Source organism: Micropterus dolomieu, linkage group LG10 (genome assembly GCF_021292245.1).
Source record: "Micropterus dolomieu isolate WLL.071019.BEF.003 ecotype Adirondacks linkage group LG10, ASM2129224v1, whole genome shotgun sequence".
Classification (NCBI taxonomy): domain Eukaryota; kingdom Metazoa; phylum Chordata; class Actinopteri; order Centrarchiformes; family Centrarchidae; genus Micropterus; species Micropterus dolomieu.
In genome coordinates, this window is record NC_060159.1 from 1,378,965 (window position 1) to 1,403,057 (window position 24,093).

A 24,093-nucleotide genomic window follows, 5' to 3' on the forward strand; every position below is an offset into this window, starting at 1 on the left:
GACATAAAGTTGTTACTGTGATGTAGAGACAGAGCTCAGTTAAAACTTTATGGATGAAAGATACTTTTGTTACAGATTAATAAATCACCACTCTGAAAATCTTGCTGCAGTCCATGCTGCCAAGCTGATAAGGGGAACGTATACAAGGGGGTAAGCCAGAGTTGGAACAGTGAAGCCAACCAAAGCCTGTATGGAGGGCTCCATGTAGGCCCAAAAATGACATCAAATCCCTGTGACAGCCCGTCGCACAGGAGATATAACCGTATTGCTTAGATGATAAACTTTTGGCAATCTAAAAACATTCGGCCATCAGTGACGCTGCGTTGGTGTTTGGTAGGTGAGCCTTGTAGGTGGGCTGATTAAACAGAGACGAGCTGCCTCAAACACACTGAGCCATGAAACTTTTTGTTGGCGCAGCTATCAGAATTACTGTTTCTGCAGTTGCTCTACGTCATTAAACAACGGTCATGCAGCACGATCGTGCACAGTAGATGCTGGTGCCAACAGGAAGAGGCCCTGTAGTATTTTATTGGTCCAAAACCGACTTCACTGCTCTCCATTCAAATCAGCGGGGTGGCTTCGTCCAGTAATATACTGTCTATGAACGTATAGCGGCTTTTCAGGACCCGCCCTTCTCTGCTTCTGATTGGCTAGTAGTCCTTAACTATGAACTGCACATGTGCAACTCCCAACAACGATCTTTAAGAAGTGAGATGTATCACTCCATAGCTAAAACGAAGGCTTCAACACAGGGTGAAAAGAGGAGCTGCAGCAATGTGCAGTATGACAAAAAATATGGTGTTTTTTGAAAATGAAACCATGTATAGGTTTACATGGTACAACCCCTAAATAAAATGATGAATGTGAAAATCTGCATAATATGACCTCTTTAAGTAAAATTAATTTAATAAAAAGCAATTAACTGAGAAGTTATCAGAGCAGAATCCAGTCTGAATGCAGGTGTCCAAAAGCTCTGGTGTCGCCCCAGCTCTCTCCTCCAGAGCTCCCTGTAGCTCAGCAGCTGTTGACGAGCAGAGACTCTGCCCCCCCTCTCTGCATCTTTGCATTGACTTTGAATGTAATCACGCTGCGCCCGATGCACACCTTGCGTTTGGTCTGAATGCACAGGAATGCCTATCAAGCCACGTTATGGCTGACTAAAGTAACTTAACTACCCCTCACAGCATGCACCACAACAAACCTGCTAAATCTCATATTAGGGTCCAGGTTAACCAAAGGGGGGCTTGTAGCTTTTTGCAGCTCAGTAATGTAAAGCTGTTGTTGTAAAGTCCCCTTTTGCCATATAGTGACTATTCTTATTGGGGATCCAAGTCCGAGCGGTCTGGGGGGCATGCATGCAGGGCAGTGTGGCGGTGCAGTAAACCTTACTGAAATCGCTCCAATATTGTTTCCTTCTCTTTGTAAAAGTCATACTGCAGTTTAAACTGAAAAAGTTATGTAAGTGAAATTCACAGGGTGGTTTAGAATGATGCACACACGGCCGACGCCAAAAAGTATGTCCACCAGCAGGTGGCGCTATAATCAAGATAAACGCATTGTGGCCTGCAACTCCCACATAGTATGTCTGACATTCAAAAACCTGATGCAAGAGTTCCATGAATGATACACGCCCATCTCCACCTAGCCTTTTATTATTATTATTTTTTCTTTTTTTAAAATTGCACAATCTTGGCACGGTGGCCTCAGTGCAAGAAGGTGCATCAAGAACATGTTAGGTTCTCCAGTCAGTGCCACTGGCACAGATCTGGAGGTGGTCCCTGTGGCCCAGTGGCTGCCCACTGCTCGCTTGAGGTGTTTTTTTTCACTGCATGACTGTGTAAGTGACAATAAAGTACCTTAAAAAAAAAAGTGAAACCTTTGTCAAAGATGTGATAGTAGCTCATTACAATACCTGCATCTGAGAACAAGACACACACACTTTAAATCAATAACATTTAAGCTAAATTATAAATAAATGTTGGCTCTCTGCAGTGCCATTAGCTGGATTTTCTCAGTCACTTATCAGCCTGTCATACCTTAAAGGACTGACTGAGTGTTTTATATGATAAACCCAGCGCAGCTAGGAATTTGCTATTGAAGTTATGGGGACATAAGGACTCAGTTTAGGGGTGTAACCATACACAATTTAGTGGTCACAAGAAGACTATTTTACAGAAATAGTCAATGCTGAGATATGAGTGGGGGGTCCTCCCCCTGAAGAAATTTTCTTCACCGATGCACATTTATTTACATTGCAGGTCTTCTTTTTGTGTTGTTTCCATGTCTCTGCAATGGACAAATCTAAACACTGCTCTGTCATTAACCTGTAAATGTAACAAGACAGGTTGGACACTTGTGGGACCTTTTACCTTAAGCCCTCAATGTTAAATGTTAAGATACTTTGGACTCGTTTAATATCGGTTTTGACTTAAGCCGCAGTTTTTACAATACAATACCAATAAAGCTAATTTGAATTGGAGAGAGAGAGAGAGAGAGAGAGAGAGAGAGAGAGAGCGCTAGCTTGCTAACCACTGTGGTCCTAGCTCAAGTTCTAACCTTCATGTAAAACAGAGGAGAAACACATAACTGAGCGCATTAACTGTTTAAACATTTGAACCCAGTTACTTGACTCTGACGTTACACTGGACAGAGTTGCAAAAAGCCAACAGACGTTCTTGAATTGTAAAAATGATTAATGATGGACAAACGGATCCGTCAAAGTCTAGCTAGCAGTACAGATGTAGCGTTCGGTAACAGCGCTAGCATACCGGATGTGTTTCTTAGGTCTTGTCAACCAATTCAGGTTTTGTCGATAAACATTTCCTTCCCCTGGTGTAGATTTACCTGCTTTAAAGAAAGGGCTGCCTGCGGGAACCTTGAAACCGCCATCTCTAACAGTGTCTGTCAGCCTTCTTCTTCTTTGGTTTTATGGCAACTTGCAACCCAGACTTTTCAAGGTGCATACCGCCACCTACTGTACCGGAGAACATAGCATGTTCGTTGGGACTACTTTATATTATCAAAAATAATTAAATAAATACATAAACAAATAAAGATAAACACAAATCCTATCATATATCCCTATATTTTTCAGATGTTGTATAACAGCTTTCTTGTTTGTGAGCCTCATAGGCGGGGGACATTTATACTGTCCTATTTACTTTATCTCCCCCTGGTGGAGCGGAGGACAGCAGTCTGTAAAAGACCCTTTCCACAGCAGACATCTTGGCACGCTGTAGCTGGATAATTAAGTTATATTTAATAATGACATTGCTTTTACGCTAACAAGGTCCATAGTCATCCTACTAAGCAACCTAGTCATCATTAATGTTATATTACTTGTCCTGGGGGCGTAGGACTCCCGTACCCATCAACCCTCCCGTTTTACCCAGATTCTCCCGTATTTTTAAACTTTCAAAAACCTTATTTTCAGTGCTTGAACTGGCTTGAAAATGGGGGCCGAGTATACTGAGCCCTCGCCTAAAGATGGCCCATAAAGACAAAAGAATAGCTGTGGCTGCAGGGAGGGGCCCACAGAGAATGCTGGAGTACAGGATCCTGAATTTTGTTCTTTACCCTCTATTACTTTATTTGTTCCATGGGAACTACAGTAGGATTTACTACACAAAATGATATGTGCCTTCTTAATAAAAATAGAAAGTGTTCACTGAGTGGATAAGACAAATTGCTTTTGTCAGAAATATATACTGTGCATGATGAACATTCAGCAGGTTAAACTTTGCTTCATCGTTTTGTGCTTGCAGAGTTGAGCCTGAAACAAGATTTTTTTCCCCCCCTTTCCACATAAAATGGCTTAAAAGTGTATTATTTGAACATAAAATCTACCATATTGGTATTAAAATTAGTATCACAAAATAGCTTAAGGATTTTCTTGAAAATGTCTGAAAAGGTGAGCACAGGCAGAGCAACCCTGTAAACTGTTTATTGTCAGGATCATTCATCTCATGGTTTAACAGACGGATGCAATGAAGAAACAACCTCTTAATATGACAGATGTCTGCTTACATGTAAGTCCACGTTTCAAAACAGATGTGATAAACATTTCAATGCACATTTTATCAACACCTCCTAACAGATAGTGTTGAGCGCTGAGCTCTCATTTAGCAGAAGTCACACGGTGTGATTGGCAGATGAACACTGCAAATTTGTGTCTTTAAACCAGTAAAAGAAATTCTGAACTGGAATTTGCAGTCAGTGTGCTTCAAAGTGCATGAGAGCGGTGACCGTGCCTCTGACCCATCACCCCGACAGCTCACTCAGGTGTGACGTGAGAGTCAATGCACTTGTCCTCTCCAAGGCACATTTTTGAGATCCTTCAAATGTCAGTCGTGACCACACCCACATGCTACTGTTAGGTCATGAAGTTAGGAATGGTTCTGTGAAAACTGCTCCGTCTGCTCTACATCTGTTGCTGTTCACATTGATAATCAATGATTTGATGGCTCTCGTAGCACTGACTAAAACATCCACACAAACATGATGTCAGGGATTATAGTACAAGGGGGACAGAGGTATTTACTGACTCTTCACTGATGTGTTTCACACCTAAGGGAATCACATTTTTGTTTTTATCATTTCATCTCAGACGTGCAAGTTAAAGCAATCCTCGTTACATTACAAAAGAAATAATAATTCCCCTGATAACAAGGACAAAACAGCCAAGGGTGCTATCAAACTACTAAAATCTACAGTAAAATAAGAAAATAAAGGCACATGTACAGCGGCAAATCCATTTTTTTCCGTTGAGGCTGGGAGGCTAGCAGCAGAGTGGCATTGTGCAGTTGGTTGCTGCCCACTCCTCCCTTCCTGTGAAAGATGGAGTCCCATTGGTCTACAGGTCTGCTGCCGTGACGAGTTCAAACCACTGTCTGAGAGCGTCACTCAGGGTCTCCGGCAAGGCATTGACATCTCGCAGGATGACGTAGAAGGGGAAGGGGAACTCTTCCATGTAGGAACGTATCTCTGGTAGTTCTCCCGGCCCTTTGAATATGGGTACCTTGATGTCCAGGATGGAGTCCTGCAGCACAGCACCAGTGTTTAAATTCACATTGCATCTGGAGACTTGGAAAATAAAAAGGTCACATTCTTCTTCACTTACCCGTGAGTTGGGGTTGTCGAGCACCATGAAAATGACAAACACATTTGCGCTGCGTGCTGTGCGCACAGCTGCCATCACCCGCTCCTTCCCTTCCAGGAATAAGCCCCTGCCGTCAGAAATGATGACCAGCAGCTGGGCTGTCTCTGTGGAGGGAGGTCAGAGCGGAATATCACAAGATGAGACTAGTAATGCTTCTACTTCTACACTTCTACTTCACTGCAGCAAGGTGAGACGTTCAATCACTGCAGGTCAGTGAAACCAGCCTGCTTCCCTGTTCTCTCTAAGTTAGAGTGTTAAGTCAACACTAGAGGTTTAGTAACTACTAGTTAGTTTGTAACCAAACCAGCTACTATAACTGCTTGCATTACAATTACTTGGTGCAGGTTCTTCCCATGTCTAAGGGAAGTGGCCAATCAACGATCGAAGATAGTCCCATTGATATGGTTAATTTTGAAGTAGTCAAACCAGTGGCGGTCTGGCCATCTGGAATACCGGGACAATTCCCAGTGGGCCACCTTCCTTAGCTTTTACTTTTTTTTTTTTTTACTGATGGAAAAGTTGGCAGAAGGTTGAGCGACACGGGCCAACCCCAATTCTCTCCAGACCTACTGGTCTGTTCCATATGAACGTCTACGCAGCCCTTACTACCAAATGCTAAGACCAGGAAGAGGAAGATGCAACAGCCTGTTCACGGGTATAAGATTAGACAGAGGACAGCGAAGGCAGAGATAATGCAACTGAATGCTGTGCGTCTAAATGTGTTAATACAACATGTTATCAGAATCTATCAGTGAAATGCAAACGCTGTTGGTCAGCTACTGTTTTATAAATGTACCAGGAAGAAAGAACTGAGGTAAAGAGTACAGTAACCGTGTGTTTAAACCAGCTGGTGGAAAAACTCTAATCTGATGCCTAACGTTAGTAAAGCTCCGAATGTCTACATTTGGCTGTCCTGTGGGGATTGTGTGTGAAATAAATCACTTCAGTATCAGTGATTTACTGTCCTGTAATTTTATTTTGCTAAAATAAGCAATTTCATTTGATTCTGACTGTTTTTGCCTTGTCATTCTACATATAAATGTTTTAGACATTTACAGTACATTTGTTAATTAGCTCATTTTATTTAATGTCTGCCATTGGTTGCAAATACTAGCCTATACATATAAAACCAATCAATCCTTTCCTTCTCAAATTCATATTTTGTGTGGGAGACTGTCTTCAGTGATTTGCTTGATATGATGCCCATCTCTTACAAGACAACACACACACACCAGTTCACATGTTCATCACCATGCAACACGGTCACATGATGGTTCCGACTCTTATGTTCCTATTCAAGCTGTACTGGCCCGAACACTTTGCTTGGAGCTTAGAAAAAACAGCGAGGGGCCAAGAATTTCACTTTCACTACCAAACTGCACAGGGTACACTTACTGAGCTGGCTACTCTGTTTGACACTTACATATGCAGTGTGAGCAATTACCTGAGTTCATAGATCCTGGAATCTGCTGTCGTGCTGCTACAAACATTTTTGTTGAGGTCTCCAAAAACTACAGAGGAGAGGCATGAAGAGAGGGTCAGGATACATGCCCTTTAACATCCGTCATCACATAAAAGGAAATTCAGATCAAGAAATACGAATTTGGGAAACAAAATGTTAAATGAGAAATACTTTTTAAACATGCTACAAAGCTAACACTGCATACAGACCTGTGGTTGACATAATGGATTCCTGTTTTATCAGCTGTAGCATTAAATGGTTTTGATTCATTACTTGCAGCATCACTCTTCTCTTCAGCATTAAGGAAAACCTTCTGTCTGTTTGTATCCGTCTTATATAAAGCACTCTCTTCATGGATACATAGATCTATCAGATTAATCAAAACTTAGCAAAGCTTGTTAAGTGTAATATTACTAATATAACTCAGGAATAACACATAATATACCCTGACTAATGGCTTCTACCGCCATACAGAATACACACATTAATAATTCATGCTTCATGGTTAAAGTGACAGAAAATAAAAGCTCCCACCTGTGCTATTCTAGTCTTCTTCTGCTGGAACTGACAGAGTCTGAGTACCCGAGCTCCTGACTCGCTGTTGAACTGCTGCTGGAAGGGGTGGAGCAGCTGCACCTGCTCGCCAAAACTGGACACATGAGCAGGCGTTAAATGTTAGCTTCACTTTAAATACATGGTTACACAGTCTGATATCACAAGCAATCAATTCAACAACAATTCAGTGTATTAAATCTTTTTGATACTTCGCTCTATAATTGTATCTGCACAATATGTTCTTCTTTTCTATCTTTATTGTATCACACTGTACATGCATCACCTTACCTGCACAGAGACACCTGTCCGACCTCCAGCAGAGTGAGAGCATTGATGATCACTGACAAGGATTCGAACGCCAGCTGCAGCACACAGACAGGACACAGCAGTAGTTTATTTGTGTGTGTGTGTGTGTAATTTTTATATATATATATATATATAGTACTTTATCTAATTATTAATCTCCTACCAAAGAGATTAGCACAGTGCAAAGAGTGAAAGGACTTTCCCAGCCAATGAGAAGTGATCATGATTTGGTTGTTTCTTCTTTCTTTAATTGACCGTTGTGACTGTGGACATGCCATAGGAAGAGCTACACAAGCTGCTTGTAGGGTTACATAACAGGACACTTCTTACCTGTTTGGAGTGGTTATCCACCATGCTGGAGGAGTCGTCCACAGCCAGACAGATCTGGTACTCTCTTTTGCTGGGCTTGGTTCTCCTCAGCCAGATCTTGTCTTTACGGAACTGGCTGGCGATGTAGGGGATCACCTTCCTCATGTTCAGACGCTTCCCTGTGCGGTAATCACCTCTGTGGAGCAGTGGAACAGCCCACATTAACAACACTGTGTGCATTTATCTCTCTGTTGTAACACAGCAGTAGCACTGATAACCAATGAGCCTCCCAGTTTCAACACGTGGGACAAAATATGGAGACAACAGGTAAGAACAGTACAACACATTCTCGCTCCCAAGTCATCACACATGGGTGTATGTCAAGACCCGCTACAGTCAGTTTGTAACGCACTGGGGAGCCCCTTAGCGTCATAGCTCAACGGACTGTAGAGTAATTTATGAACACCAAAGGTAGGTGTAGGATATTTAATACAAAAGTCAATAAGAAGGTGATTGGGGTCAATGGGTGGCCCAGAAACCAGACTTTCACCCAGGAAACAAGTGTTCATTCCCTGTGTTAAATAAAAAGTCAACATTGAATGTTTTTATTTATGTTAAGTAGATTGCATAAGTTACACAAGTAACGTTAGTTACCCAAACCATGATCTTTACCTAAACTTAACAAAGTACTTTTGGTGCCTAAACTTATCCAAATTGCGCCATTTCACAAGTAAACCACTACTTTTATTTTAAAAGTCAACCCGAAGGATGCATATTATCATTGTTGCTAACTTGACCACGGAGCCCTACACGTCCAAAAAAGGGGTACCCAGGGCGTTAAAAAGCGACGCCAAGTGGTCTGGACCAACTGTCCATATATGACGAGTTAGGAGTGAGAATGTGTTGAACAGTAACTTGCAACCTGTTAAGCAAGGTTAACAGGTCATGGGAACAGTGTGCCGCAAATGTGTCTTTCACCATACTGCATCATTTTAAACTTCCATTAAAACATGTAAAATACTGAGTGTGTTGGTCCTGACTTGAGTTTGGCTGCCTGTGTGGGCTCCAGGATGAGGCGGAGCTGCTCACACAACTGCTGGGACAGTGCTGAGGTCAGAGTCTGGTACTGGTGCCACATAGAAGCTGCTGCATTCTCCTACAACACAGACGAGAACACATTAGTCACAAGTAACAACCAGTATTCAGAGTTCAGGGCACAGCTGACCCACACCATGCCCTGAACTCTGAATGCAAACTGTTACCATGTAACCAGAGATACAGGCTTTCACGATTAAATAAGATGAGACTGAAACACTCTTTTGTACTCCAGTAAATCCTAAAACTAAATATAGAGGTCAATCCCAGACATCTGTTGAAAGGCATTGATGATTTTTTTTAGCGGTGATGTTGCAAATGGAGCTGCTCTGATGCAAGAAACCATTTGACAATAAAGCATCATCATAATTTCATACAATCAGAACTAAATAATATTAGCAGGAAACACTCCATAAACTTTCATTGTTATGCAGATGATACCCAATTATATCTAACTATTTCCCATGATGCACTGAGCTCCTCTCTCGTCCTCTCTCTCTCCATCTGTATGCATTCTTTTTTATTAATGCATGTTACTAACTCGACTTCTACCCTCTCCTGTAGTTTTGTGCTTTCTCGGCTCTCTCCTTCAGTCAGTTATTATTATTGCTCTCACTATTATTACTATTTTTATTGATATTTGCATTATTACCACTACCATTACTATTATTTTACATCTCTATGTGGAACTTGCATTGTGCTACTCCCAGTGTGAGAGAGCAAGAGTCATTTGGAACAAAACTCCTGGGTCAGCCTCACCTCCTCCTGAGTTCCTGGAGGCAGTTTTTGCCAGGCCTCCAGCTGCAGCTCCATCTCCCTCCTGATCTCCTCTGGGTCTCTGTCTGCTTTCTGCAAACACCACCACACACAGCTTTAAGGTCTGACTTTGATAATGTAACAGAATTTAAGGATTCTTTTGTGGAAAAGAAACAGAAAGAAAAACAGAGTTGTCAGCAGCTAAATACCTGTCCTGAAACCCTATCCTTGTTTGTGCAAGGCAGAGAAGTAATAATAGAAGAAGAAAAAGATGTTTGTCTATGGGATAGTAGGTCTCTACCTGCATGGTGTCCAACAGCAGTTCAGGAACTGTGTGAATTGTGGATTCCGTGCTTCTCTCTGCTCGCTCTTCCGCTCTGGGATTTTGCCGGTCCCTCCACCTCTCCTCTTTCTCATCTTCTCCCTGCTTCTTCACCTCCATCTCGCCACTGTCTACACCTGCACAAGAAGAAGAGGAAGGAGAAGTTAGGGGATGTGCAAGTTTCACAAAGCCACAATTAGAAATTCTGTTCAAAGTCCAAATGGGCAGGATAAGAAGAGATGTGTCACCTTTCTGGGAGGCCTTGGTAGAGTCTAGCTGCTCAGGCTTCAGCTCCTGGACCTCAGCTGCCTGGAGGTCCTCCTCCTGGTCCTCCGTTTCCATGGCAACATCGTCATCATTCCGATATTCATCCTGGTCCTGATGAGGTCCTGCTGCTTTCTGCTGGTCTGCACTGGCAGCATCTGGAAACAGCAAGAGCAGCAAAGATCTAATAAAAACCTAATCACAGGAAGTGTTACTGAAAAGACTTTCCACTCTCATGGAGTGTTTGTTGCATATTATGGAGGTGATGACTGACCATATGTCTGAGCGTCGTAGGCCGCCTCTCCCTGTTTGATGTGTTCGTACAGGTCTGACTCCTGCTGGGCGTCGCTCTGCCTGCTGTCCTCGGTGCGATCCTTACTGCTCTCCACTGTACGCAGACGCTTATTAACGCACTCATTGTAGTCACCTGTCGATCGCTCGTTGTCTGCTTGACCAGGTTTTCTCTTGAAGCTCTGCAACAGTTCAGTAAAAACTTATAAGATAGACTGAAAAACAAAAGGGAGGTGGAGATTCATCAGAATGCTTTTCTGAGGCCAGTCATACCTGTGTCTTGCTCCGAGTCTGTGTCTGTGAAGCCATTCTTGCTGTCAGCTTTGACTGGTGGCCCTCCGATTGGCTGGCATCAGCGGCTCCGCTCCCATGCTCCTAGCAAACCAGAAAAATGGAAATACTTATTTTATCTTCTATGGGGGAAATGTGAGGGTGGATAAACATAAATAACCCCTTTGTCATTTTAAATAATGCACAATATACAGATATAGCCCATTTTCCCCATTATCTTACAGTCTATATTGTTCATCTTAAGGTAATGTCAGATCCTTTATAATGCGTATTTCACTGACAACTGTAACCATGTCAGCACTACTTTCTTCCATTGCTGTGTCTTAGCTGCTGGTACAGCCCTCAGGCAGGTCAGTGCTGAGTGAAAGTGAAGCGTACCTCTTTAGCTTGGTCTCTCTCTGATGCCTCTCCTGCCAGCTCCACGGCTGTATCACTCTGAACGTTCTGCTCTCCAGTCTGACCGTCTGTGTTGTGCTCCTTCCTCTCAGCTGACTTAGGCTGTTCATCATCCTCACCTGCTCCTTCCTCCTCATCCTCCTCCTGTAAGAATTACAACAGTGACACACATAACAAACCATCCGGGTTCATCACATAGTACACAAGTCGAGTAGTTCTTAGACATACACACCTTTGGTGTGGGACCTTGATTTGGGATAGTCAGATCTTTGTCTCTTCCCGCCTCCTCTCCTCTTTCCTCCTCCTCATCTTTTTCCGCAGACTCTTCGTCTCCCTTTTCTTTCTCTCCTCCTCCCTCCCTCTCTTCCTCCTCCTCCTCTACAGTCTTGGGCTCCTGACTGTTCTCCTCTCCTGGTTGGTCAATGTGGTCCTCCTCCATCTTCTCTGTTCCCTCCTCCTCCTCGTCTCCATCTTTCTCTTGGTCCTCCTTCTCATCCAGGGCCATAGCTTTATCATCGATGTCAAATGGATTCTCCTCTGAAGAACAGAAAATGTTGTAAGAGTTTACTGAACTGCTTTAAACGCCAAAACAGACACCTGCTCATGGCCTTTATTTTAACAGGATCATGTATTTCACAGTTAGTGTTAAAGGGCTGAATTTATGTTACTACCACAAATTAAATATAGCCTCTATCTATAACAGCTTCTCAAAATTACACTTTTAGCTAATTATGTGTCGCTACCAGGACTGAAAGAGTTCATTGATAGGAAGTTAAACAGTAAAATAACTGTCAACTTTTAGGTAATCACTTAATCATTTAAGCCATTTTGGCGTAAGACAGTAAACTGAATCTCTCCATGTTGGACTGTTGGTAGAATAATACAGTACTCTAAAGACATCACTCTGGGCTGTGGAAATCAGTGACAGGCTTTTTCCCACTTTTTTCCTCACATTTTGTAGACAAGATGATTCACTGAAAAAATAAATCAGCAGATTAATAAAAAATGACAAATACATCTTTGTTACAGTCCTGTCACAAAAAAGTGTCACTTTTTTTTTAATTTTTTTTTTTTTAATCTAAAACATTTTCTGTTTTTCATTATGGGAATTTGCTGTTTTTTTCCTTTGGAGCTGGAACAAATGATTGATTTAATTATCGATTAATCTATTCTGTTAATCATTTATGTGAGAAGACAGCGAAAAATGCCCATTACTATTTCCCAGAGGCTCGAAATTGTATGTTTTGTCCGATCAACAGTCCAACACTGAAAGTTCTTAAGTGTTAACAAATAATACTACATAGAATAATCAATAATTGGTCCTTGCAACAGTATATAATGCACTATGGAGGCCAAGTCCTCGAGACACATTATCTAAAGATATAGTTTCCCTTGATGGCATCGCCCTGGCCTCCAGCACCACTGTGAGGAATCTTGGAGTTATCTTTGATCAGGACATGTCGTTTAAGTCTCACATTAAGCAAATTTCAAGGACCGCCTTTTTTCACCTACGTAATATTGCGAAAATCAGGAACATCCTGTCTAAAAATGATGCAGAAAAACTAGTCCATGCATTTGTTACTTCTAGGCTGGATTACTGCAATTCCTTATTATCAGGCTGCTCGAAAAAGTCCGTTAAGACTCTTCAGCTGATTCAGAATGCTGCAGCACGTGTTCTGACAGGAACCAGGAAAAGAGATCACATTTCTCTTGTTTTAGCTTCTCTGCATTGGCTTCCAGTAAAATCCAGAATAGAATTTAAAATCATTCTTCTTACCTACAAAGCTCTTAATGGTCAGGCACCATCTTATCTTAAACAGCTCATAGTACCTTACTACCCCACCATTAACTGAGTGCTGAGGACGCATATCCACATATTACAGACACTGTTACAGTTTCTGTTTGGAGACAGTAACACCAGGCTTTGCATTTGTTTATTAAGTGGCAGGTCTCACCGTCACCTTCACCCTCTCCATCGTCTCCAGCTTCATCATCCTGGTCCAGGTTGAGATCCTCGGGCAGATCCATGGCCTCAGGCTCAGGTCTCTTGTCCTGCTGACCATGGTAGGGGTCCACTTCATTCTCATCAAACTCCCTCTGGGAAACAGAAAGAGCACAGATCAGAAACAGCAAAAGAAATATCTGATACTAAACCTACAAAAGTAATGAAAGGTTAGTTCCGGGACTGTGTGCAGGGACGGCTATCTGGGAATTTCTTCACTTCTTAGTAAAAAGATTACCTCATCTCCTTGTTCATGGATTTTCTCTTTCTCCTCCTCGTCCATCTGTTCGTCTTGGTCCTGGTTTTTCTTATCTTTGCTGGGGTCTGCAGAATCTGAGTTTTCATCTTTAGCAACCAACTCTGACTCACCCTAAGAAAGTCCAGTGTTGACAGAGAATTAGGGCACAGTGACAGAAGTGGTATCTAACAGCCATTGTTAGGTGAATCATTTAATATCTGATGGGCAGGTTTTCAGTTCATGTAAAGTGATACTCCACATAATATTTTTCAAAATGTGTATGTTTTTCAAATGTTTTCTTCATGAGCCTTGTGGTTATTTTGTGTTCTGTACCTGGTCCATGCCCTGGCCAGACTCTTCCTCCTTGTCACTTCCATCCTCCTCCTCCTCCTCCTCCTCATCCCCCCACATTCTTTCATCCAGAGTGTCTGTCTGTCCTTCACCCAGGTCACCCATCTTTTTATCCAGCTCCTCCTCCTCCTCTTTAGACGACTCATCATCTTCACCTGCAAACGATTAAAAGAAGAAAATCCACAGTGGTGATTCCAGGTAGCTAGATAGAAATATTTCATCTTTTAACGTGTTGGCTACACTGGAAGTGGGAATGTGCTGTGTTTGTGTAGGCTGACATCTGCTGGTTGCGATCACCTTGTGCCGACATTTTTGTGAAGAATAATTTAATTAACTTAACTAATCTGTATGAAGAAGCTTATTAAGTATAAGTTAAGTATCTTTTCACCATAGGAACAGCCATTGCAACACTAGCTAGTTGTTGCCAAATATGGTGAAGATTGGTGTTTTAATTTGAAATCTGTGGCGGATGCATACATGTGGACGCGTGTTCTCAGCTTCGAGCAACTGTAGCCGGCTGTGTGAACGGATCAGGATGGTGATACTGTAGCAAGTAAGAGCCAAGAAAGTCAAGAAATCAATTAGCTACAGACAGTTCAAGATACCTGGTTCATTCTCTTGCCCATCATGCATTTGGCCATCAAAATCCTCTGACATCTCGATGGCCTCGTCTTCTGCCTTGATATTCCCTTTTTCTTGTTGTTCTTCCTTTTCCTCACCCTCCTGGAAAGTGTCCTCCACCTGCAAGAAGAAGAATGCAGCATGTTGGTCAAATGATCGATTTTGATGACCTGTTTTTTCTGAACAGGTATCAGCAGAAGCATTTTTCTTTTATCAGGGAGCAGCAGAAACAGTCTGTTCAGTAGCAAGTTTCCCTGTTAGAGTGAGGTGAAGTGGTTGAGCACAAGGTGTAGCGACAAGCGGGTGTGTTCCCATTTGTCTTGAACTTTTTGTACGCGACGTGCAGCACAAATCATTGTGATTGCATAGAAGCCGTTGCCATGGTTACTCTCAACGGAGCACCTGCCGTTGAATCGCTGCACGCTGCTGAAGCCTCCCTCCGCTGCTTGTTTGGGTGGCTGATCAACATCCCACCCCTCCTGTGTTAATGGTTTGACTGTATGTGGATTCAGAGCCAGTGAGCATCGGACTTTCATAATAATATTTTTTTTAAAACTGCATTAACGTGCAATTAAATAATAGTCTGTGTCTATTAATTAATGCATTAACACGATTTTCAAATAAGCTACTGGGAAATACTTGCATGTCCTGTCGGTTGTCATGTATATATGGTTTTTATCGAAAAATAAGACCCTGAGTTAAGATTATTTAGCAAAAAATGTTCATATTAGTAAAATCTCATATATTCCGTCACCTGATCTTCATTCTCAATCTTGTCACTGACGTCTTTGGTGCCCTCGCCTTCTCCTATACCACCGCCCTCATAGTCATGAAACTCTGTGGCACCTTCTCCATCTCCACAGGCCATCAGCTCCTGAGGCAGGCAGAAACCCTGATAAAGGCCACAACAAGAAGTTAGTCACTGCTTTTAGTTGAACTTAATAATGACTGTATTTGTGTGTGTGTGTGTGTGTGTGTGTGTGTGTGTGTGTGTGTGTGTGTGTGTGTGTGTGTGTCACACACACACACACACACACACACACACACACACACACACACACACACACACACACATATGAGACTGAGTCGCCGTTGTCGTGTCTGTACCTTCTGAGCGAGCTCTGTGAAGATGCTGGCCAGCACAGACAGCAGTTTGCCTGTGCTTCTGTGCGCTCCAAGTGACACAGCCATGTAGTAACGCACCAGGTCAGAGTAAATCCCCAGCAGAGGCTCCAGACGCACCATCATCCTGCAAGCCCTGTTCACCTCCTGAACGAACGAACACACACACACACACACACACACGCGCAACAAGGAGAGATGCTGATGGCGTTGCATGATGGCACAGTACAATTCATGAATAGCTACGATGCCCCATTCTGAAATAATGAGCTCCCCACAAACTGGAAAAAAAACAAAAAGTGTTTAACACACGTGTGGGTTTTTGTGAGATTTAAAGCCACATCTCATTTGTATGATAGAGTTAGATTGATTTGAATATTGATGATTTGATTACAACCCTGACTTTTCAGTTCCTCGAAATTGATAAGCTGATATAATTATGGTTTTAAATAAGAACATGAGCGCTATGGGGAAATCAGCGAAATCTTTTTGAGAGACTATCACAGTTTAATGTAATAAAAGTAATAAAAAAGGGCATAGAGTTAAAGCAACAATGTAAGATTTGTGATTGGCGCACCTACCATTTCAGAGTAATGTAAATGCTCTGTACTTGTATAGCGGCTTTCTAGTATTTTCGACCGCTCAAAGCACTTTTACACTACATCTGCATTCACCAGTCACACACATTCATACACTGGCCGAACAGCCGCCAGGGGTTATATTCATTATTTCATTGTTACACAGTGCACCCTGGGCCCAGAGTGGTAACCACAGAGACACTATTCTCCCTATTACAGGTCATTGTACCATTAAAATGATATTGAAAGTTGTTACTTTATGATAAAAATACTACATAATGTTGCTTTAAGTTCAGTTCACTTAAAAGACTGATTGATTCAGATTTATTGGGAGATTATAAATTCAATTAACATCATGTGGTTGTGGAGAGCCTCGGCAGCCGGATGGTTACTATCAATGTCACTGGTTCAAATCAAGCGACCTCTCATGTCCCGCTCTCCTTCACCGTTTCCTGTCCAAATCTTTACTCTCACTCTGTCCAGTAGAAGTGAAATATACCAAAGAAATATATTAATAATAATAATAAAAAATAAAAAATATCTTTAAAAAAAAAAGTCATCTGGTTGCTATTAATGGTACCAATGCTAGCACTGGTGATTTATGAATGACAATGGGGATGTGAGGTCTATAAAATGTACTTGCATCAGAGATTTAAATCCTTTACAGCTGAACTGAAACAATGGATTTAGTTAAATTAGATTTTTTATAAATTCTTTTCAAAGATTGTGTAGTGAAAGGCCTGAAAGAATCTGTCATGCAATAGAATTTGTGACTTGAGCACTCCGCCAATCAGATGAGAGCTGATCGTGGTTTCAACTATTCTTCTTCTTCAAAATAGCGCACTGTTATTAATCATCAAGGATAAACAGGTCAACCTGCAGGTGGGTTACCTGACTAACATCATAGAAACTTGGATAAGCTAAGCCACATTTAAAGAATGTAGCCCTGGATTGGAATTGTAATATGAACTGGCCAACATGATAGCAGTGTGGTTTTTAGATAAGAATGAATATAAAAAATGGGCTTGTGGTCGAGTAGGAAGTCCGTGCATCTGTAAAAAACATCGTCACAGCTTGTGACTTTTCAAATCAATACAATCTATTTTAAGTGCAGCTGTAAAGTCTTGTAGACGTCATATATGCAAGTTGCTGTTGGTACCTGGAGCTGTGGTGACTGACAGGAGTCTGTGTGTGTCCTCAGCTTGACCAGCAGCCTCTCCAGCCCGGCATTAACATCTCCCACACACAGAGCCTCCACCTCAGCTGTCAGCTCCTCCTCCAGGAGTTGAGTCAGGTGACCGGGCTTCAGCAGGTTCTCAACAGGCCCTTCATCCTCCTCGTCAGCTCCCTCTGATACATCACCATAACAACAGAGATTCTGGTTGTAGTTTTTTTGGTAAATGTTCGGCTGGCACACATTTGAGCTCCTGACACCTTCTGCAGAACGTCTGAACATCTGAAGACCAAAGACTGCTACTAGACAGTGTTTTATTTATCTACACTGGAGGTTGAATTTGTTCCCTTCTAAGTACACCAGCCATGCAGAGAGCAATGCATCATCCTCACCTCTCTTGGCGTCTCCATGCTGATCTCTTTGTTGCTCTCTCTCCCTTCTCTTCACAAGTGTCTGGACAGCACACAGCACTGTGTTGATGTTTGTCTCCAGCTCAGCAGAGAACTCTGTACAGAAGGCAGGCTGCTGATCTGTTAGGGAAATAAGAAGAGGAACTTTAGAACCATGGTTACTTTGCTAACACTTCTAGTGATGCCATTGAACATAATGACCCTGAAGCTCTGTGTGGAGCCGGGACAAGTTCACACACACTTTCTGTACTATACGCTGTTGTTAGCAAAGGAGGGACGAGCAGTTCTTTCGTTCTGCTGGTTGTTTCTCAGATTTTGTGTTAGCAAAACTTCTGAAGCCGAGCTGAAGATACTGAGCTTGACTGAGTGAGCGCATGCATGAGGAGGGGGGCTGTGCAGTGTGGTTTTTTATTTCTATTATTTTAATATTTTTCTCATATAATGCTGTCAGGATATACTGACAATTTCAGCAAATATGAAACTTAATTTTTAAAATAATTCCCTACTGCAGGCTTATAACCAGCTTGTAATGTATTATTTCTGCATGTACCTCAGAAAATCCATTACTCTACTTAAAGCACCCAATGACCCCTTAGACAATTTTACAATCATATTATAATGCATTATAACTGCGATTATAAGGCATTATAAAAAACGGTTGGTATGAATTACTATGATTTTATAATTCACTACCTGATCGTTGCCAAAAATATATCAGTGAGTGACCAGCAGGGATTACGATACTTTTCCTTATTAGTCATTATAAAATGCTTTATAATGTGATATGAATAGGCATACACTGTTATCAAAAGGAATGTCAGTATTAGGCTAACTGGTCAGTGCATTCACCTGAGTACTGCAGTCCCGGGGAGAACAGCTGGGCCTTCCAGGTGGTGAACTCTGTGATGTTGGCCTCCACCTGTCCTCTGACATACTGCAGGCTCTGAGGGATGGCCGGCTGGCTGTCTGCACTGCCGACACACATGGCCGGGGTGAAGAGCTGCTCCATGCTGGGCATCTGAGCCACTACAGCTCCAAGCTGGTCAAAGGCTGAACTGCATGTAACAAAATGGTTCCTGTGAAAAATAACAGTGCTGTTAATATATACATATAAAAAATACTTTTATTACTATTATATCAGATTTTAAATACACTTTTGCGTGATTATGTTTTACCATGCGTAGAGTACTCTCTCAGAGGTCTGCTGTGCCACATTGTCCAGCTCCACCTTTAGGCTTTGAGTCTGCTTCAACATTGCATTAATGCGCTGGTTCAGACCGCACCAGGCAGCGTCTCCCCTTCGAATCAGACAGCCGTGGGGTTGGCGCTGTGCTGCCAGCGGGGACGGGCACCTCAGGGTGTGCTGCCTGAAGCTGCTCGTCTCCTTCTGCTGGAGGTCCTCCGGGCAACACTGCAGCAGCCAGGCCAGCTGCTGCAGGAGCGTGGTGCACTGGGCAGCCAGCGCCTGGCCTCTGCTGACCCAACCCTGGAGAGAGGCCTGTGGAGGGAGGGTGCAGCCTGGGTCCTCACTGTGGCTCTGTAGGTGGGCCTTAATGTCCTGGAGGCTGTTTGTTAGCCTCCTGGGAGTGGTGATGAGACAAGAAGAGATAACAGTTTTATTAAAATGCAAGTATTTTTATGCGTTTCAAGACTTAAAGTGACAGTGTGCTATGCAAGATAATGACAAAGACAACTTTTCTATTCTAAATTTTAACACTTTCCATGTACAAAGCTAATATCCCTCCCTGTATTAAAACTTCTCATTTGCAGTCCCAAATTAAGATGAAATCCCTAAAATTAACCAAACATGCAAATGACCTCAATGTTGATGTAAATGCTGAACTCAAAAAATACACTTTATAATGTGTATGTTTGATGATGTTTATGTGTACGATTTTATTTTATTGAGTTTGAAGTTGAATTTAATTTTTCACAATTCACATCTTCCTTCATGTAAAATGTAAAGACAGTCAAAGAAATTTTCTTCCCAGCTACAGGTCAGCTCTGGCTGCTGTTTTTTAGCTGACCCTGATCACCTTATTTAGGCAAACTAATGAAAAGAAATTTCCCCAATGGGATCAATATAATAATAATCATCATCAAATTGTTTTGTCAACAAGATGACACCATTACATCAGAAGCATTAATATTATTATTCATTTTATTTATTTTTTCCTGAGGATGAAGGACACATGTGCCACCTTACCCCACCAAGTTTGTTTTACTCATTAAAATCTTACACTTTGCTACAAAGAGCTACATCCGTTATGGTCTTATCCCTGAAGAATATTAACTGTAAATTTAAAAAAAAACAGGGCCGAAGAGGTCAAAGATGGACATACGATCAAATAACCACTTCTGAAACCAAACGTTCACCCCAGTTCTTTTGTTCCATACTATGTCTTGTAAACACAGTCGTGTGGCTGCAGACTGACCTGAGATGGATCCACTGCTCAGTGAGCTTGGCCAGTCGTCCCCTCTGTCTGAGGAGCAGCTTGAAAAGATGAGAGGAGAAACCTCTACAGCGCTCTATGTTCCCCAGACCCAGCTCCTACAACCAAACAAGGACACACACACACACACACACACACACTTTAAAGATGCTAAAACTTTAGCAGATGCTAAAATGTGCTCTTCATCTGTAATACCCAGAGCTGTAAGAGTAGTGCTATATTATGGACCACCAGACAATCAGTACATGTGTCTCACCTTGGCTGCGTGCTGAAGAGCCGTCTGCAGGGCTGTTCTCCTGGCCCATGAACGGTAGAAGTACTTCTGACATCCATCCCAAGCTGTCAACAACTCTGTAAACAACCTATAATATCAAGAATGCAGAGAAGGCTTTCAGAGAGTACACAATACATATTCTAGAGATGTCCACTACTTAGGATTTACCTAGCATTAAACTTGGTTTCTCTGTAAAATGTATGACCAGATTAATTCAGTGATGTCTCCCTTGGAAACAAGTGACTAACAGCTACCACGCTGGTCAGCAGACCATGACTGTATGTGTACAAAAACCTTTGAATGTATTGAACTGAGAAATGTGTTTTAATGAATTCAACTTTGTATCATACTAATTATTCAGTCAAGTCAATTTAACCTAAATAGCTCAATATCACAAATCACTTTTTTGACTAAATTATTTATACGACTTGTTAGTTATTCACCCATCTAGTGTATATCATTTCTGTATATAATGTTTGTTTTTCTGAGAAGCATAAAGGGAACTACAACTTAATCTCATAATACAACCCTGTGTTGTGAAATGTTAAATCAATCTACCTTGTAAAGTCTGCCTACATAAGCTTCCTTGTCAAACCAGACCAAATAAGGCTGTGGTGAAAAAACCCTTAAGTGTATTTAATTAAGCTAGAATGTGCATTTAATAAAGAATTAAATTTTTCATTTTGCAATTCTGACAACGATAAGTGCTAAAACATGTAATGTAATAGTACACACACATAACGGACACGGTAGTTCCAGTTAGAAGTCGAGCTGCTGCATTCTGGACTAACTGTTACTGATGAAGAGATGACTGATCCATTCCAACATATAAAGAATTACATTAGTCTAGTCTAGAGACGTTATAAATGTATGGATTACTCTTTCAGGTGGGGCTTGACTATAGCCAACAGTCTCAGCTGGGAGAAACAACAGATTTTTAAAAGTACTGTCATAGATCACACCCAGATTCTTGGTAGATGGCCGACTTATTGACCCTTAAGTACCTAAACAAGCACTTTCCCTATTAAGACAGATGCTGTGTGCATTTACGCACTAGGCACAGCAGCATTGAATCTCCCGAAACTCCCGACAGGATCAGTCAGGATGAACCGACAGCAGCCTCTCTGATCATGAAAGTAATTCATTACAGCACAAACACACAGCCTACAGAAATATATTTACCCATGATCCATCAGAGGAGCTACCGTCTTGTTATGAGGAGCTGAGCTCCCCCGTAGTTTGCACCCTGCTACAATCTCCACTGTCGGATTCGGCAGCAGGAAGTAACATTACTCTTTTACTCATGGATTTGTATGTCTGCTGCGGAAATGTTTCTTGGGGTTGGTGAATTATTAAAAACACCACTTAATTTCGGCTTAAAATGCCTTGTAACGCACGTTACTGAGATTGTAACGGGTATAATACAGTTTTTTTTAGTAATGCGTTATATTACGGTGTTAAGCAAAAAGCAATACATTACTGTAATTGCGTTACTTCACTGGATGAAGGGACCAAGAGTCAATGGATTAAACACATCTGGTGAGATGCATCTGTGCATGGAACATGGCTAAGCCACCTAAATAGTAGAAATCAAGCAATGAACTTTGGCTAGCATTACAGCGTTAACATGGTGACACCAAAGATGTAGTTCATGGAGCGATTTTTATGTAAAACTAAATGTTACTTTATTGTTTTACAACAAACTGTAACGTTCTTGACAGACAAAAATTTCTTTTACATCATCACAATTTCTACTAACTTCATGTGTGTAATTCAGGGCACAATTGAAACGGGATCAATAACCAGAATAAATACAAAGTCACTCAGTGCATCTATGAACAGGTTCTACTTACAGACTCTCGGCCTGCTCCTGTTTCCTGACAGCAGAAAGAGCGGTACTCATCTCCAGTGGCTGCATACAGAGGATTTTCTCTGGGTCAGTTGTCCTGTTCCACGTCAGGCCCTTACGGTATGACAGACCTTAATGGGGGGTATAAAGAGAGAGGTTTTTTCTTTCTGAGACTTCAATCTCTACGTGACACCTGTACATCAGAGAGGAAAACTCACCTATTTCTGTGAGCATCTTGAACAGGTCTGACAGAGCTCTCTGCTTCTGCTGCAGGATGTGCTTGACCTCAGCCTTCTGCTTCTCTTTCTCTGCTGACATGTCAATAGTGAGGCCCTGCAGGTCCCGCAGGTTGCTGATGACCTCGCCTGAAAAAAGAAGTAGTAAGCACAAGTAGAATCGGGGCTGATGGGAATGCCATTGGTTTTGCAGGTATTTGGTCATAGAGAAATGGACAAATTAAAGGTTTGGCCTAATGATGATGCGAGATTTAAAGTCAATAGTAGTGATATTTCAGGACTAAAGTGATGGACAAACAGACCAGTAATAGTAAAAGGTAAATCATCCTGAAGGCGGTGCCAAACAACAAATCCTTTTAATTTGAATATGCTCAGTAAATATCACGTCAGTCTGTCTGAATAACTTTGATATCTATTGTGTACGAGTTCTTCACCAGTGAAGTAGTCCAGGTCTTCAGCCAGCTCAGGAACTGGGTTTTTCTTCAGCAGCTGTGCGCACATTTTCTTCATCTTCCTGGCCAGAACAGGCAGACGTCCCTGTAGCGATGAAGCTTCAACTCCTTCATCTGGGCCCTCATCCTGAAATGTGCAATTTAGGTTATTCATTCATTATTTATCATCATAAAGCACACAACAATAACTGAGATTAGAAGAAAATCAGAAAGAACAAAAACAGATTATTCATTTGAGATAAAGAGTAACTATAGAAACACTCTTTGAGACTCGTACCTGCAGATCTCTGCCCTTCCCAGGCAGGGTGCTCTTCAGTGCCTGGTGAACCCGATGGATGGGTGTTTCCTCTGGGTTGGCATCTACACTGTCCAAGCTAGCGCTGCTTCCCTGTTCCACCAGGGCGGGAACACTCGGACCATTCAGAGCCTCCTCAAACTTCTTGACAAACTTGAAGAGAGTCCTGAGAGAAAACAATATACTGTAGGCACAACAACGTTGGGTGCGGGACAGCTATTTGTCCTGTCAAAGAGTCCTTGGGTGGGACACTAAGTCGCAGTGATAGCTTACCGATGGGTTTTCTCTACTGACTGTTTGATGGACCAGAAGCTGACATCGTTCCACTTGGAGATCTTGACAAAGTCCTGAGGACAACAATTCACACCACAGTGCAACTTAAGAATGTGTATGCGCTGTATTACTCTGACATGTACAGACAAGGTTTCAGAGTACTGGTATACAATGAAAAAGGACACTAGTATAAACCTTGAGCTCCTTCTCGATGGGCTGTCTGAGCTGACTAATTCTGGTCTGGATGCAGTCGGAGAACTGACTGTAGTATTTGTGCAGGTTCCACAAAAGACTGGACAATGACTCTGTAAGATAAGGAAAGAGTTTACAGTTACCATCAAAGCTGCAGTCTCTCACAGCCAAAAGCAACAAATACTAGATCGGATGTTTTTAGGAACGATTAAACTGCACTGATGAGATGGTCATTTCCATCTCAGTGTTGAGTTTAGGTATGCTTGAGATAGTTTGATGCATGACATGTAGACAATGGACTGATGGCCAGAGTCTTCATTCATAAGCATATCGTTAGTGACTTTCAGCAGAGCAGTTTCAGTACAATG

The 24,093-nt window shown here is 42.0% G+C and overlaps 2 protein-coding genes across 3 annotated transcripts in view; both read right to left on the minus strand.

The window, feature by feature from the left end:
- Positions 1–3,003, minus strand: part of lyrm2 (LYR motif containing 2) — a 5,778-nt gene extending 2,775 nt beyond the window's left edge. Inside the window, exon 1 of the mRNA XM_046061301.1 lies at positions 2,845–3,003. Within this exon, the coding sequence (XP_045917257.1) occupies positions 2,845–2,889 (45 nt within the window). The 5' untranslated portion in view covers positions 2,890–3,003. The remainder of the gene's footprint in view (positions 1–2,844) is intronic.
- A 924-nt stretch (positions 3,004–3,927) lies between these two features.
- Positions 3,928–24,093, minus strand: part of mdn1 (midasin AAA ATPase 1) — a 67,949-nt gene continuing 47,783 nt past the window's right edge. Inside the window, exons 71-102 of one of the 2 annotated variants that reach the window (XM_046060146.1) lie at positions 23,729–23,838; positions 23,534–23,607; positions 23,243–23,426; positions 22,948–23,092; positions 22,496–22,642; positions 22,282–22,408; positions 20,411–20,516; positions 20,137–20,252; positions 18,877–19,281; positions 18,551–18,777; positions 17,684–17,821; positions 17,277–17,467; positions 15,525–15,686; positions 15,172–15,309; positions 14,402–14,537; positions 13,779–13,951; positions 13,446–13,577; positions 13,167–13,302; positions 11,438–11,742; positions 11,188–11,349; positions 10,792–10,893; positions 10,502–10,700; positions 10,212–10,385; positions 9,943–10,100; positions 9,645–9,734; positions 8,831–8,946; positions 7,812–7,986; positions 7,464–7,537; positions 7,155–7,269; positions 6,603–6,669; positions 5,120–5,262; positions 3,928–5,038 (exon numbers count right to left, since the gene is read on the minus strand). In XM_046060146.1, coding sequence (XP_045916102.1) covers positions 4,853–5,038; positions 5,120–5,262; positions 6,603–6,669; positions 7,155–7,269; positions 7,464–7,537; positions 7,812–7,986; positions 8,831–8,946; positions 9,645–9,734; positions 9,943–10,100; positions 10,212–10,385; positions 10,502–10,700; positions 10,792–10,893; positions 11,188–11,349; positions 11,438–11,742; positions 13,167–13,302; positions 13,446–13,577; positions 13,779–13,951; positions 14,402–14,537; positions 15,172–15,309; positions 15,525–15,686; positions 17,277–17,467; positions 17,684–17,821; positions 18,551–18,777; positions 18,877–19,281; positions 20,137–20,252; positions 20,411–20,516; positions 22,282–22,408; positions 22,496–22,642; positions 22,948–23,092; positions 23,243–23,426; positions 23,534–23,607; positions 23,729–23,838 — 4,913 coding nt within the window. In that variant the 3' untranslated portion in view covers positions 3,928–4,852. Of the gene's footprint in view, positions 5,039–5,119; positions 5,263–6,602; positions 6,670–7,154; positions 7,270–7,463; positions 7,538–7,811; positions 7,987–8,830; positions 8,947–9,644; positions 9,735–9,942; positions 10,101–10,211; positions 10,386–10,501; positions 10,701–10,791; positions 10,894–11,187; positions 11,350–11,437; positions 11,743–13,160; positions 13,303–13,445; positions 13,578–13,778; positions 13,952–14,401; positions 14,538–15,171; positions 15,310–15,524; positions 15,687–17,276; positions 17,468–17,683; positions 17,822–18,550; positions 18,778–18,876; positions 19,282–20,136; positions 20,253–20,410; positions 20,517–22,281; positions 22,409–22,495; positions 22,643–22,947; positions 23,093–23,242; positions 23,427–23,533; positions 23,608–23,728; positions 23,839–24,093 lie in introns of both variants that reach the window. The other variant, XM_046060145.1, reaches the window with a different exon arrangement.